The sequence below is a fragment of the Ananas comosus genome, linkage group 2, assembly GCF_001540865.1.
Source record: "Ananas comosus cultivar F153 linkage group 2, ASM154086v1, whole genome shotgun sequence".
Taxonomy (NCBI): Eukaryota; Viridiplantae; Streptophyta; class Magnoliopsida; order Poales; family Bromeliaceae; genus Ananas; species Ananas comosus.
In genome coordinates this window covers 1119534-1132589 of record NC_033622.1, presented here as the reverse complement: position 1 = coordinate 1132589, position 13056 = coordinate 1119534, and the positions used below count along the sequence as shown (strand labels likewise).

The 13056-nt window shown below is 40.4% G+C and overlaps 2 protein-coding genes across 2 annotated transcripts in view; both read right to left on the bottom strand.

Moving 5' to 3' along the window:
* The window catches only part of LOC109706853 (glutamate receptor 2.8-like), a 9259-nt gene extending 5188 nt beyond the window's left edge, over window positions 1-4071 (bottom strand). The window contains exons 1-2 of the mRNA XM_020227865.1: window positions 3789-4071; window positions 2124-3433 (exon numbers count right to left, since the gene is read on the bottom strand). Of these exons, the coding sequence (XP_020083454.1) occupies window positions 2124-3433; window positions 3789-4071 (1593 nt within the window). The remainder of the gene's footprint in view (window positions 1-2123; window positions 3434-3788) is intronic.
* On the bottom strand, window positions 7216-13056 carry LOC109706852 (glutamate receptor 2.7-like). Its single transcript, XM_020227863.1, has 5 exons — window positions 12774-13056; window positions 11436-12685; window positions 8831-9140; window positions 8257-8654; window positions 7216-8005 (listed from the first exon to the last, which is right to left on the bottom strand). Exons 1-5 carry the CDS (start codon window positions 13054-13056, stop codon window positions 7436-7438), a joined length of 2811 nt encoding a protein of 936 aa, XP_020083452.1. The 3' UTR covers window positions 7216-7435.

The following is a 13056-nucleotide window of genomic DNA, read 5'->3' as shown; positions in this document are numbered from 1 at the left end:
GTCCCTTTTTGCTCCGTTTATGAACTCCAATGCACTTAGGGTCCACTTTAACTCGTTCAATTTCGCGTTCCGCTCGTTTTGACGGAACTCGGTACGATTCATAAGGGATGTGGTATGTTACAACAATCATGTAGAAGTTGTCACTTGAGATTTAATAGTCATATAGCATGATATTTGTAAATTAAACAGCTTATTGTTTGTGTGTGTGTGTGTGTGTGTTTTTTTTTTTTTTTTCTAGTGTAATATATAATTAACTTTTCGACGGATATACACACACATGATACCTATTAAATGTAATTACTTGGAAGTTGGAAACAGAAATAAAAAGTTGTAATACTATTACTTTCCTATGATGTGTATAAATGGCCCGCACTATTCTTTTTGTAATAAAATACAAATTAAATTAGTATAGATATAGATATAGTGATAGTGGGAGTAGGTCTTGTGTGCTATTAGGAGCACGGAGGTTTTCGTGCTCCTAAGTCGTTTTTGATGATATAGCTTTTAAACCGACGATCGGCTCCATTAGACTTGATCTAGTGTATTTGAAGTGTCTAGAAAATAAATTTTGAGATTTTTTTATATCATTTACCTAACGATCGAAATGGTTCAAAATCAACAATTTTTAATGGTTGATTTATATCATTTGCAAGTTTAACAGTGTAGAAATATTCAAATTAGACAAAATTTTGATAAAAAAAAATTTTATACTATTTACTACAAGATCAATATCTTTGATAAAAAATTTTAGTGCTATATTATCACTTTTTATGTGAAATTTTTATTTTTATCCATTGATTTTGAATCATTTCGATCGCTAGGTAAATGATATCAAAAAAATCACAAAATTTATTTTCTAGATATTTCAAATACACTAGATCAAGTCTAACAGAGTCGATCGTCAATTCAGAAACTCCATCATCGAAAACGACTTAGAAGCATGAAGACCTCCGTACTCCTAATAACACACGAGACCTACTGGTGATAGTGGTAATACTACTATATACTACTAAAAATTATTTACATTTAAGACATGTTTGATTCCTTATTAGAATGGAAATAAAAAATAAAATTGAATTGTTTTGGATTGAAAAATATAATAACGAATCATCTAAAGATATTTAGTTTATTATTAAAGTAAAAATAGGAATAAACATCTAAAATTTTAAGAGAGAATTTTAGTAAAGAGAGAAAATAGCGATAATTAAAGGAATAGGAGGGAAAGGTATATTTATGAGAGAAGGGTTTGAGTGGTTTACTCTGGAGTAGGCAAAAGGATTCAAACTCAGATTAGGGTATAAATGGATTGACTCGTTTCCGTTTCAGAATGAAATGAAAATCGGAATCCGATTTCTATGAAACAAGTAACATCTATCGAAATTGGTAAAACTCATTTTGATTTCAAAGTCTTAAATAGGTGAAACAAACTAACAAACCTTAAATGATATCATGAAATTTGGTTTTGATAATAGCAGATAGATCCGATGAATTTTAACACCACAGCGAAAAGGTAGTATGTTGTTCGCTTCGTCTATTTTTAAAAAATTAACTTATAGCTAGCTAGAAATTTAAAAAAAACTATGTTTCAAACTTAGAATCTCCATCACCAATTTTCGAGTCTTAGCCTACTGTCCTATATTATATTTAATTATAGGGAATAAGAACATTACTTAGCCACTGTCACTGAATATGAGGATTAATTAAATAATATTAATCAGTGTGTCTCTGATTTTACGAGTTACGACATGAAAACATTAGTTAATTAACAAAACACATCTGAATTGTATTTTGACAATTTCTCCCTCCTTTCGTTTATTTTTATTACTTTAAACTTTTTCCTGTCCTTAACTTTTTTTGGACTCGAAAGCCTTAGCTGTCTCCACCTTGTATGCTTAATTTATCTTGCTTTATAAATAAAGCAGATAATTTGCTATCTATTTCTCAAAAAAAAAATTTCCTAGCTACTGCCACTGAATATTATTGTATTATTCCTTAAATACGATTGCTGTGTTCATCTCTTTCATGCATGCTATATTAATTTCTACGTTGAAACAAAATAATAGCATATATGAGCAATAATAAATAAATAAATAAAAAGGAGGAGAAGCTCATGTGATACTAACCCCGTTAGCGACCTGCTGGACGAGCGTGTTATAGAGCCCGACGTCCGCCGGCACGTACTCGAACCGCAGCGCGTACGGCAGCTGCCGCACCGCCGCCTCGAACACGTCGATCACGAACCCGCCTGCCGTCGTCCGGTTCGTCGCCGCGTCCGTCTCGACGTTCCTGAACCTGTGGTATGCCGGGTCGGCCGGCCTCGGCACAGCAATCCTCAGCACCGCTCCGCTCGTCGGCCGGTCCCACCCCTTCGGCTCCACCGTCGACTCCCCCGGCCATATCACCCCCGCGAGCCCCTCTCCCCTCCGGTTGAGCCGCCGAGACAGCCCGTGTTGCGGCGTCCAGAATCCGATCTCCCTCGCGCTCTCGCCGATCACGTTCACGACCCGGAACGCCGTCACGTTCAGCTCCCCCTCGACCAGCCGGAATTTCCCCCCGAGACCGTCGAATTCGGTCTCCTCTAGCAGCTTCAGTAGCTCCGGCCCCGTGCTCGACACGCGCAAATTCGCGATATCGGTGGGCCCCGTGCCGGCCCCGACATACGCCGGCCCCACCGGACCGAGTCGCTCGGCGGCTGCTGCAACGGCCCACGCGGCGTCGTACGCCCACAAAGCGTAGTTGCTGGTTGCGGCGGCTGCGGGGACGTCGGCGGCTGGATTTTCTTCCGAGAACCGCCGGCGCCATTTTCTCTTGAATTCGTTGACGCGAGCCGACTTCGGGACGAACGGGGCGAGGCCGAGTACGCCCTGCATCGACTCGGCGACGGTGGCGGCGTCGATGTCGCAGCCGAGGAGGGTGGTGAGGCCGTCGGTGATGATCCAGACGTATCCGGCGCTCATCATGCCGGCGTCCCTCGCCCGCGCGAAGAGCCGGGCGGCAAGGTCCGGCCGCATGTGAACGATGAACACGCGCGTCTGCTGCGTCGCGAGGCGGTAGAGCGCGGCGGAGACGTAGTCGTCAGAGGCGGAGGCCGGAATTGCCGAGCGGTAGGGGACGGCGGCGCCGACACTGTCGAGGGCGTCGACGAGGTAAGGGACGAGGGCGGAGCCATATTTGGTATCCTCGTAGACTGGGACGACGCGGCGCCAGCCGTAGGCCGACACAAGGGCGGCGATGGCGGCCGTCTGGGTCGCGTCGTTCGCAGCGGTGCGGAGGAAGTAGGGGGAATAGGAGTGCGAGACCGAGGGGTTGGTGGCCGAGAAGGCGACGATCGGGCGGTGGGCCTTCGAGCCGAGTTCGGCGACGAACGCCGACTCGATCGACGTCTGAGGGCCGAGGATGGCCTGCACTTCGTGTTTCGTCAGTAGTTCCATTGCTGCATTTGCAAAGTAGGTGTAAATTTGAGAGGGATCAAGAGTACGTAATATATTAATCTTAAAAAAATATATATATATATATATATTATGATCAAGTTTTGTAAGAAAAAAATTTGCAAGAAATCTTCTTTAGGGCCAATAAATTTTGTAAGAAAAAATATATATTTGGGCCCCCTAAATGCAAGAATTTAAAATATTTTTGTCTTTCGTATGCCTAAATAGTTAGAGATTCATATGCAATTTTCAAAATTTTCAGAAGGGTCACAGTGATTGTGAGTCTAATAATCATTCTGTCCCTTCTGATATAGTTAGTGAACAGCGATGATCAGATTCAATGTATCTTTCTAGCAGTACCGGCAGAGGCTGCAGTGACGACATCATTGGAGTCACGAACCAGGAGATCGAGACGGGTTGAGGAGTAGGGGTGGGCAGCGTAAAAGTCGTCGACCGCGATGCGGATGGATGTGAGGGCTATGCGTCCCACGAGAGAGTTGAGGTCGAGGATTAGCCCAACCTTCAATGCCGATGGCACCAGCAATTGTGTTGATGCCGAAGACGGTTGCTGGATTGAAAACAGAGAAAGAATGATAAGGGACAGAAAGGACAGGGGGAGAGTGGAGGGCTCCAGAAAACTCATGTTTTGAAACTAAAAGAGGAGCTTTCAATTAGGAGATGGGGGTGGGGATAGGGGATATATATAGTAACAAGAAAAGGCAGAATGATCCGTGTGTGTGTGTGTATATATATATGAAAGTATTTTAAATTTTAATTCAATTTTTAACACACAAGAAAAATATTCACCAAAAAAAGGCATCAAATTCTCCACCTCTTTCTTAATTGGAAACAGATAACAACCATTTATGTTCAAATTCAATTTAAATAATAGATTTATTCAAAATTTAATCCAAATTTTACGCATTAAAAAAGAATCCACCAAAATTTAATTCGTGGAAAAGGCAGCTTGATTTTAAAACTTAATTTTGATTTAATTTTTAACGCACAAGAAAGGTAAATTTTATTTTAAAACTTAATTTTATTATGTTTTATTATCTTTTACTTCAGTAAATTGGTAACGGTTTATGTACATCACTCTTAAGATTGCCATGTGGACTATTATTATTTTATGATATTATTTTACCATAGAGCAAAAAATTATTATTTTTTACTTATCACACCAATTATTTTTTTGTTACTAAAATTTATTTAAACCCGGTTCGGATCGCGATCTCCTTAGACCGAAGAAAGCGAATTATAGTTCGAATCTGGGGCCTTGAGCAAGCAAATTGTGTGGAGTTGCATGTAGGTATGTAGAACAGGTCCAGGCGCGACACGGGTACTGTAGCATTCGTGCCCGTCCAACCTGATCTTGAGTGATGGGTCGTGCGGAGCCGACCCATTTCGATCCGCCGTGCCGGGCCAAAGGTAGGCCCGTGACCCGATCCAGAACGATCAGTATGAGCCGTATCTACCGCATAGCCTGACCCGCGAGGCTCAATTTTGCCTGGAGCCCTCGGGTCAGGTCCCACGAGAAGGGAGTCCGTCTCCCATGGTCTAAGGCTCAGGCTCAGCCTTAAGCTAGCCCATTCTCTCTAACAGTTTAAAATATTTAAAAAATTTTATTTCAAATTTTAATCTTTTTGTTTAAATAATTTTTTAATTTTAAAAATTTTGTTCAAATTATTTTTAATTAAATTTAAAATTTTCAATATTGTCTAAATAATTTTTAATTAGAATTTTTAATTTTTCAAATGATTTTTAAATCTTTTAAATTTAAACTCATGTTTAAATAGTTTTTTTAACTTTCAAGTTTTAAATTTTTAAAAAAAAAATTTAAAAATTTTATATTTCATTTTTTCTAACAGCAATACCTCTCTAACAGTTACAAAAAAAAATTAGAATAATTTATTTTTAAAATTTTTTAAAAATAAAAATTTCGTAAATATTAAAAAATTTTATTTGAATCGATAGAGGCCTGACCTGGCCGGTGCCTTTTGGGTCCGAGGGCCATGCTGGGTTGTGCGTTCAAAAAAAATCTGGCCAGGCACGACGCAATTCGAATTTAGACAAAGTTGGCGAAGACTAGTCATGCGCGTGTTTTGGTTCAGATAAATATGGAGCCGGCACGACGAAACGAGCCGAACACGAGCTGACTCGTTAAAGTATCGAGCGGAATGCGAGCAGACTTATGAATAAGAATTTTAAAGGGTTAGAAAAAATATATATAAAAAATAATTTTATAAAATCTTACCCGCTATATTTTGATCTAATGATTGAAATTTTATATATAAATAAATTATTTTATAATTGAGTTGGGCTTTATATTTAGATTGAGCTAAAAATTAAATAATAAAAATCTATATTATATGCATATATAATTATTAATTTATATATATAAATATAAAATAAATGTATTCGAGCTGTTATCGAGTCGAACACGAGCGAGCTGACCTCAGCTCCTGTTTGGCTCGTTTATTAAACGAGCTGAAAATTCCAGCTCGTGCTCGGCTCGTTTACTAAACGAGCGATTCGATATCGAGCTCATTTCAAGCCGAACACGAGTTAGCTCGCGAACGACGAGCTGGATTGCCACCCCTAGCACGACCCACGTTACATCCCTAGTTGCATGTGTCATACGCAAGATTACACTCTCCATGAGCATAATTGCTTGTGTTATATTAGTTTATACAGCATGCAAAACATATACAATTATTTTTTCTAGAAAAATTAAAAATTACAATAAGCAATTGATGTGTAACTACAAATAATATAACTAGAATTGAAAATATTCGGACCTGCAAATGTTCTTCTGCACAATTATTTACAATCTTTTCCCTTCTTTAATATGTTCAAATTAATCATTGGAGATTTTGAAATAAGATCCTCAACTGTTGTTAATTTTGTACCGGAGTAATAATTTTTAATTGAATTAGTAATCTAGCTCCTAACAGAGAGAGAAAAAAAAAATGTAAAAAAAAAAAAAAAAAAGTATTCATGAAGAATCTTATGATGAAAATTAAAACGATGGGAACTAAAGTGAAAGCATGAGTTAACATTAAATATTGCTGATATAATTAACCCCGAACTACTTTAGACTTAAATATTTTAATCTTTTACGACATAATGTATTCTTGACTCCCTAAATATTTTAATTTTTTATGCACTGTTGCATTAAAATGCTAATAAATTTTTAGTAAAAATGTACAAATCTTCTCTAAACTATGGACTACTTTGAATCGGCTAATCAAGCTTGCAATTTGTTTGATTTAAGTCAATCAGCGGTACTTTTATTTCAAAATTTGAATTTACTGTTACTATATATTTAATAATTAGGTAATATATTTCATGCAATTCTTGTGACTATAAATTTATCAAAATAAATAATTACCTTATTTTCTCCTATTAATTTCAAGTATTTAATTTATCTACACGTCTTATGTCTATAAAAATATGAAGATTTCAGATATGAGAAAAAGGACTGTTGAATATAAATATAAAATAATTTTTCTAACAGCTTAAGTTTTTGGAGAAAAAACAATTGTATTATCTTATTTTTTTGAGAAAAACAAACGTTTTAATTTTTTTTTAACATGATAGCAAACATTATTAAAAATATCCAACAAAAAGTTTTTGGAGCAAAACAAAAAATGTAGTCGTTATACATCTTATTTGAGCAAAAACAGTTGTTTTATATTTTTTAACATATTAAATAAGCTTGTTAAAATAGTCTCGAGTCCAGACAGACGTGACAAAAAAATTTGGAATTGAGACACGAAGAAAAGTAGTATGCCATTAAAGATGTGTAAACATTTACATTATGCAAATATGAGAACTTTTTAGGCCCATTACATTGGTGTCACATTCTTGCAAATACATTTTTAGATCTCATATTCCTAATATGTACATATTTTTGTATATATACACCCTAATAGTAAGTATTCATATCCAATATAATTTTTCCATCCAATGTGGGGTTGAACAACTAGCCTAAGCTCAATCTAATATCAACCATGTCCTGCAGTGTGCATTGTTGTCTCCGTTACCGGGCTCGCGGGCTCGATTTCAAACACGATCGAGCTCGCGGGCTCGACCGACGGCGTCGTTCGCCCTTCTTCAAATGTGTAGTTAGACATGCTCACGGGGCTAGCTGTGTATGTCTCATAAGGTGAAACACCAGTATCTCTATTCTCCGCTTTCATCGACCCGTCCTTCGGTTGCGCCCTCTTGAACGTGTGGGCCGAGAGATCCTTGTCGTCGAAGAGCTTAGCGATCAAGCGAAGCGTCGGCAAGAAAGAGTTTTGAGAGGCAATGTTTCGCAGTTTGTATCTGTTTTTGTAGAGGAAGGATGCTAAGTGAAGTACGAAAGCGCAGAGAGAAGCGGTTCCGGTGATGAGGAAGAGCCCCGCGAAGCTTTCGAAGCCGAGTTGGTTGGATGATAAGGGGTTGTCTTGGCTCGGGCAGGTAGATTCGTCGCCGAACCATTTTCTCTGAATCTCGGTGACCTCGTTGCTCTCCGTTATGTTGAGGATCGCTCTCGAGAGATCCGAGACTAGCGGCGAGCCTTTTGGAAATGCCTGTTCACGTTAACGATCTTGTAAGTTTGCCGTTATATAAGAATAATCGTGACAAATATATGTACAAAAAACATCATTCTCTAATAACTTTAGTTTTAAAAGAATAGTAATTGTTTTATATAATTTGATATAGTATTGGAGTAGAAGGTTCTGAGTCGAGTTGTATCTGACCCCTTCACATAATTTAACAATATTGGACCATATCATGTGTAGGACAGAAAAGAGAGAGAGATAGAGAGAGAGATTCTTACAAAGCCAAATCCGCCGGTCTTATTCAACTGCCCCACCATCGTGTAGTTACTGCAGTACTTCTTGAGAAAGACGAGCTTCAGATACGGAATCTCGTCGACAATAGCAGCGACGGTGCCATTGGAGAGCGCCTCCTCGTACTGCTGAGGAGACTTAAACGACACTAGTCTCGACTCATCGAAACCTCTGTTCAGCAAGACCCCCTTGACAAAAGAGTCTTGAAGGTATCCGACGTTTTTGCCGCTGTTCTTAAGATCGTCGAAGCCTACGAAAGCCGGCTTAAGCTTTTGCACGGTGAGCATCGAAGTCAGGCTGGCTGTGTAACTTGATTGCAGTATGAGCACCACGAATACCCATATCACCACAACGAACTTAGATAGGTTGCTCGCCACATTCTCCCCTGCAATCATATCTCCAGTTAATGTATATTTTACAATACAGTTGGAGATGTATGCAGTTGAAAATAGTTATAATTGCATGCATCTTGCAACAATTCAGAAAGCTTAGGTTAGAAATTACAATACATTAAAATTTGAGTTAGAAAGAGAAATGATGAGATGCGGAAGACGAGCTTACTGTGAGCAAAGACGAGCGTGGAGAGCGAGAAGTAGAAGACGGTGCCGAGCTGGTTCGATGGCGGCCCCCTGAATTCGTCATTGATGCGGTGCTCCAAAGCCCACACGACTGCGCCGGTCAAGATGAAGAAAGCGGCGCTAACCAGCCAGAGGTCCTGTTTCAAGGGCTTGATGAAGACCCAGATGGTGCTCCGTTCGTCGCGCACCGCCACCACCATTGACACGCCCGACGCCATGTACGGCAGCGTGAAGTCCACTTGATGCGACCGGTTGGCCGTGATCGTTATGTCGGCCACTGCTGCGTCGTAGCTCTGAATTGACAAAAATAGAAAGCACTCGATTTACCATTCATCTTATTCATTATAAGATTTGATATTGCACATGATAAACGATTGATTAGACCATCTCTGTATCGTTCTAAATTACAAGTACCATGCCATGTCTAATCAATCGTTCTAAATTACAAGTATTTATTGATTCTCACATCCATCATTTAACAATATAGATTTTTATTTGGAATCTCTACAAATGCGAATTGTGGAAATTTCCACCTATATATGATTTGTGGCCTACTTTTCCCACTTCTTTTGCTTTTCTTTTATTTTAACTTCAATTGTACGCTTGCATAATTAGGAACTCCCTAGCACGTACGTCTTTTGAAGTCAAAAAAGGAAAAAAAATTTAACTAGAATACCACAATATTTATGGGACCGTGACACATTTAGAAAACTTATGAACATATCCTACTAAATTTTGACAATTTCATGGCAGGGTATTTAGTTAACAAGTTACCTCGACACCAAGAAATTAATAAGTACTAGAATGTTCCAACCCGTATATTTTTCTCAATATTTTGTGCTGACTCAAAGAGCCAAGTAGTTAAATTAGTTTATGTCAAGTCCCAATCATGCCCAAATTATTATTATTATTATTATTATATGATGAAAACGATAGAGAACACGAGCAAAGGTTTAGTCACATCTATAATTAAATAAATACTTTAGGGCGCGTCAATATATTTTGAGGAGTTAATCTTTTATATGATAGAGATATTGGAATAATGTAGCGACACTTTTTTCATTCTAAGATGATATGCCAACAACTAAAAGAAGCATTTAAAGTGCATTTACTTAGATGGAGATTCCACAATACTTGGAAATAAATACTTTTATTGTTAAAAAAACAGTAATTAAATAATGTAAAGAACATTGTCTTTGTCATGTTCATGACTCACGAGGCATGATTGTTCTTAGTTTTCTTTTCTTTTCTTTTTTTAATACATATACGTACGCATGTAAAACGATTGGTATAAGGAAAGCTAAATGTTTAATATATTTAAATTAAACAGTGGTATTAAATGTACTTTTGGGTCGTCATTTCTATTTAAATTAATTTCAAGTGAACTAGCTAGCTAGAATAAATGTGTTTATGCATGGGACAAACCAATCAAATTATCAAGAATTGCTTGTTACTTTGCACGTATAGAAATCGAATATATATGGGGCTATTTGTGCTAAATTGAACCTTATATACATATATATATATATATATATATATATATATATACATACGATGAGTCACATAGTATATGATGTGAGTTATGTAATTACTCAAATCAAATTAGTAACTTCAACACTAACAACGTAAAAGAAAAAAAATAAAAATATAGTCAAAAGGGACGAGTCAAAATAAATTAACATGCATGTACTGGGCCCACTCTTTGGCAAGTCACGCATGGACCAACTACTACAAGTTTAGCACCTTTATAAAGCTGGTCAAATAGTCAACAGTTAATTTGGTCTACTAAGGGAATCTTTTGTTGTCTCATATGTTTTGATCATTGAACCATTCAAAGGGAATTGATTCCTTAATGCTCAACATATTTGGTCAATATCACTTAAATCATGTATTCTAATTCGAGTCTTAAATTGAGAAATGTTTTTTCTCAAGAGTATTAATTGATTTTTAGCTTCACAATAACATACATGTATAGTTTTGCTCATCTTAATTCCCTAGCTAGTGTAATAATTAACTTTTTGATGGATACATACACATATGATACCAAATATTAAATTTCTAGGAAGAAGAAAAACAAAAAGAAGAAGTAAATCTAATGAAATCAGATTGTTTGGAGTATTATTAGTTAGTGAATTGGAAGGCTTGGAAAAAAAAAATTACATATAGAGTGGTCTATTTTATGATATGTATAAATATTGATAAATGAAGCAAAATACAAATTAATTAAACTAGTATAGATAAAATACTACTGCTTGAAATCATGTACATGCTAAGCTATATTACGTAATATTTCGATCGTTTTGGTATAAATTTAACACCACAGCAATTTCATAAGAACATTAGTTAATTATTTCACAATATTACTCGAGTTTATTAGCATTTTTCATTATTAATTATTTACTGATTTAACTTGACATGAGATACATACGTACATGCAATACGGTTAATAACTTAATGCTTTTTCACTTCATGCGTGCAATTTTACGTTCGAAATAGAAACATGAGAAGTAATAAATAAATAAATAAATAAATAAATAAAGAAGAGGAGGAGAAATTAAAGAAGCTCATGTGGATATACATATACTGACCCCATTGGCGACCTGCTGGACGAGCGTGTGGTAGCTCACGACGTCCGCCAGCACGAACCCGCCAGCCATCGTCCGGTTCGTCGCTGCGTCCGTCTCGATGTCCAGGAAGCCGTGGAATCCCACGTCGACCGGCCCTGGCACCGCGACCCTCAGCACCGCTCCGCTCGTCGGCCGATCCCACCCCTTCGGCTCCACCATCGACTCCCCGGGCCATATCACCCCCGCGAGCCCCTCCCCGCTCCCGTCAAGCCGCCGAGACAGCCCGTGTTGCGGCGTCCAGAATCCGATTTCCCTCGCGCCCTCGCCGATCACGTTCACGATCCAGAACGCCGTCACGTTCAGCTCCCCGTCATCCAGCCGGAATTCCCCCCCGAGGCCGTCGAATTCGGCCTCCTCTAGCAGCTTCAGTAGCTCATGCCCCGTGCTCGACACGGGCAAATTCGCGATATCGGTGGGCTCCGTGCCGGCCCCGACATACTCCGGTCCCACCGGACCGAGCCGGTCGGCGGCCTCTGCAACGGCCCACGCGGCGTCGTACGCCCACAGAGCGTAGCTGCTGGTTGCGGCGGCTGTGGTGACGTCGTCGGCTGGATTTTCTTCCGAGAACCGGCGGCGCCACTTCCTCTTGAATTCGTTCACGCGGCCCGACTTCGGGGTGAACGGCGCGAGGCCAAGCACGCCCTGCATCGACTCGGCTACGGTGGCTGCGTCGATGCCGGAGCCGAGGAGGGCGGTGAGGCCGTCGGTGATGATCCACACGTATCCAGCGCTCACCATGCCGGCGTCGCTCGCCAGCGGGAAGAACCGGGCGGCGAGGTCCGGCCGCATGTGAACGACGAACACGCGCATCTGCTCCGTTGCGAGGCGGTACAGCGCGGCGGAGACGTAGTCGTCGGAGGCGGAGGCCGGAATTGCCGAGCGGTAGGGGACGGCAGCGCCGGCGGCGTTGAGGGCGTCGATTAGGTAGGGGACGAGGGCGGAGCCATAGTCGTTGTCCTCGTAGACCGGGACGACGCGACGCCAGCCATAGGCCGACACAAGGTCGGCGATGGCGGCCGCCTGGGCCGCGTCGTTCGCAGCAGCGCGGAGGAAGTAGGGGGAGTGGGAGTGCGAGACCGAGGGGCTGGTGGCCGAGAAGGCAACGATCGGGACATGGGCCTTCGAGCCGAGTTCGGCGACGAACTCCGACTCGATCGACGTCTGCGGGCCGAGGATGGCCCGCACTTCGTGCTTCATCATCAGTTCCATCGCTGCATTTGCAGAGCAGATACAATGAATCCAATCAGATATAGTCAATACATAACAATGATCAGATTCAATGCATCTCTCTATCAGTACCAGCAGAGGCGGCGGTGACAACATCATTGGATTTGCGGACTAAGAGTTCGAGATGGTTCGAGGAGCGGGGGTGGGCGGTGTAGAAGTCGTCGACGGCGATGCGGATCGACGTGAGTGCCATGCGGCCCACGAGAGAGTCGAGGTTGAGAATCAGTCCGACCTTAAAAGGCGACGACGCCGGCCGTTGCGGCGACACCAAATACGATTGCTGGATTGAAAGAAGAGAAAGGATGAAAAGGATAAGGGAGGAGGGGAGGAGATGGGAGCGTTCCAGGAAACTCAT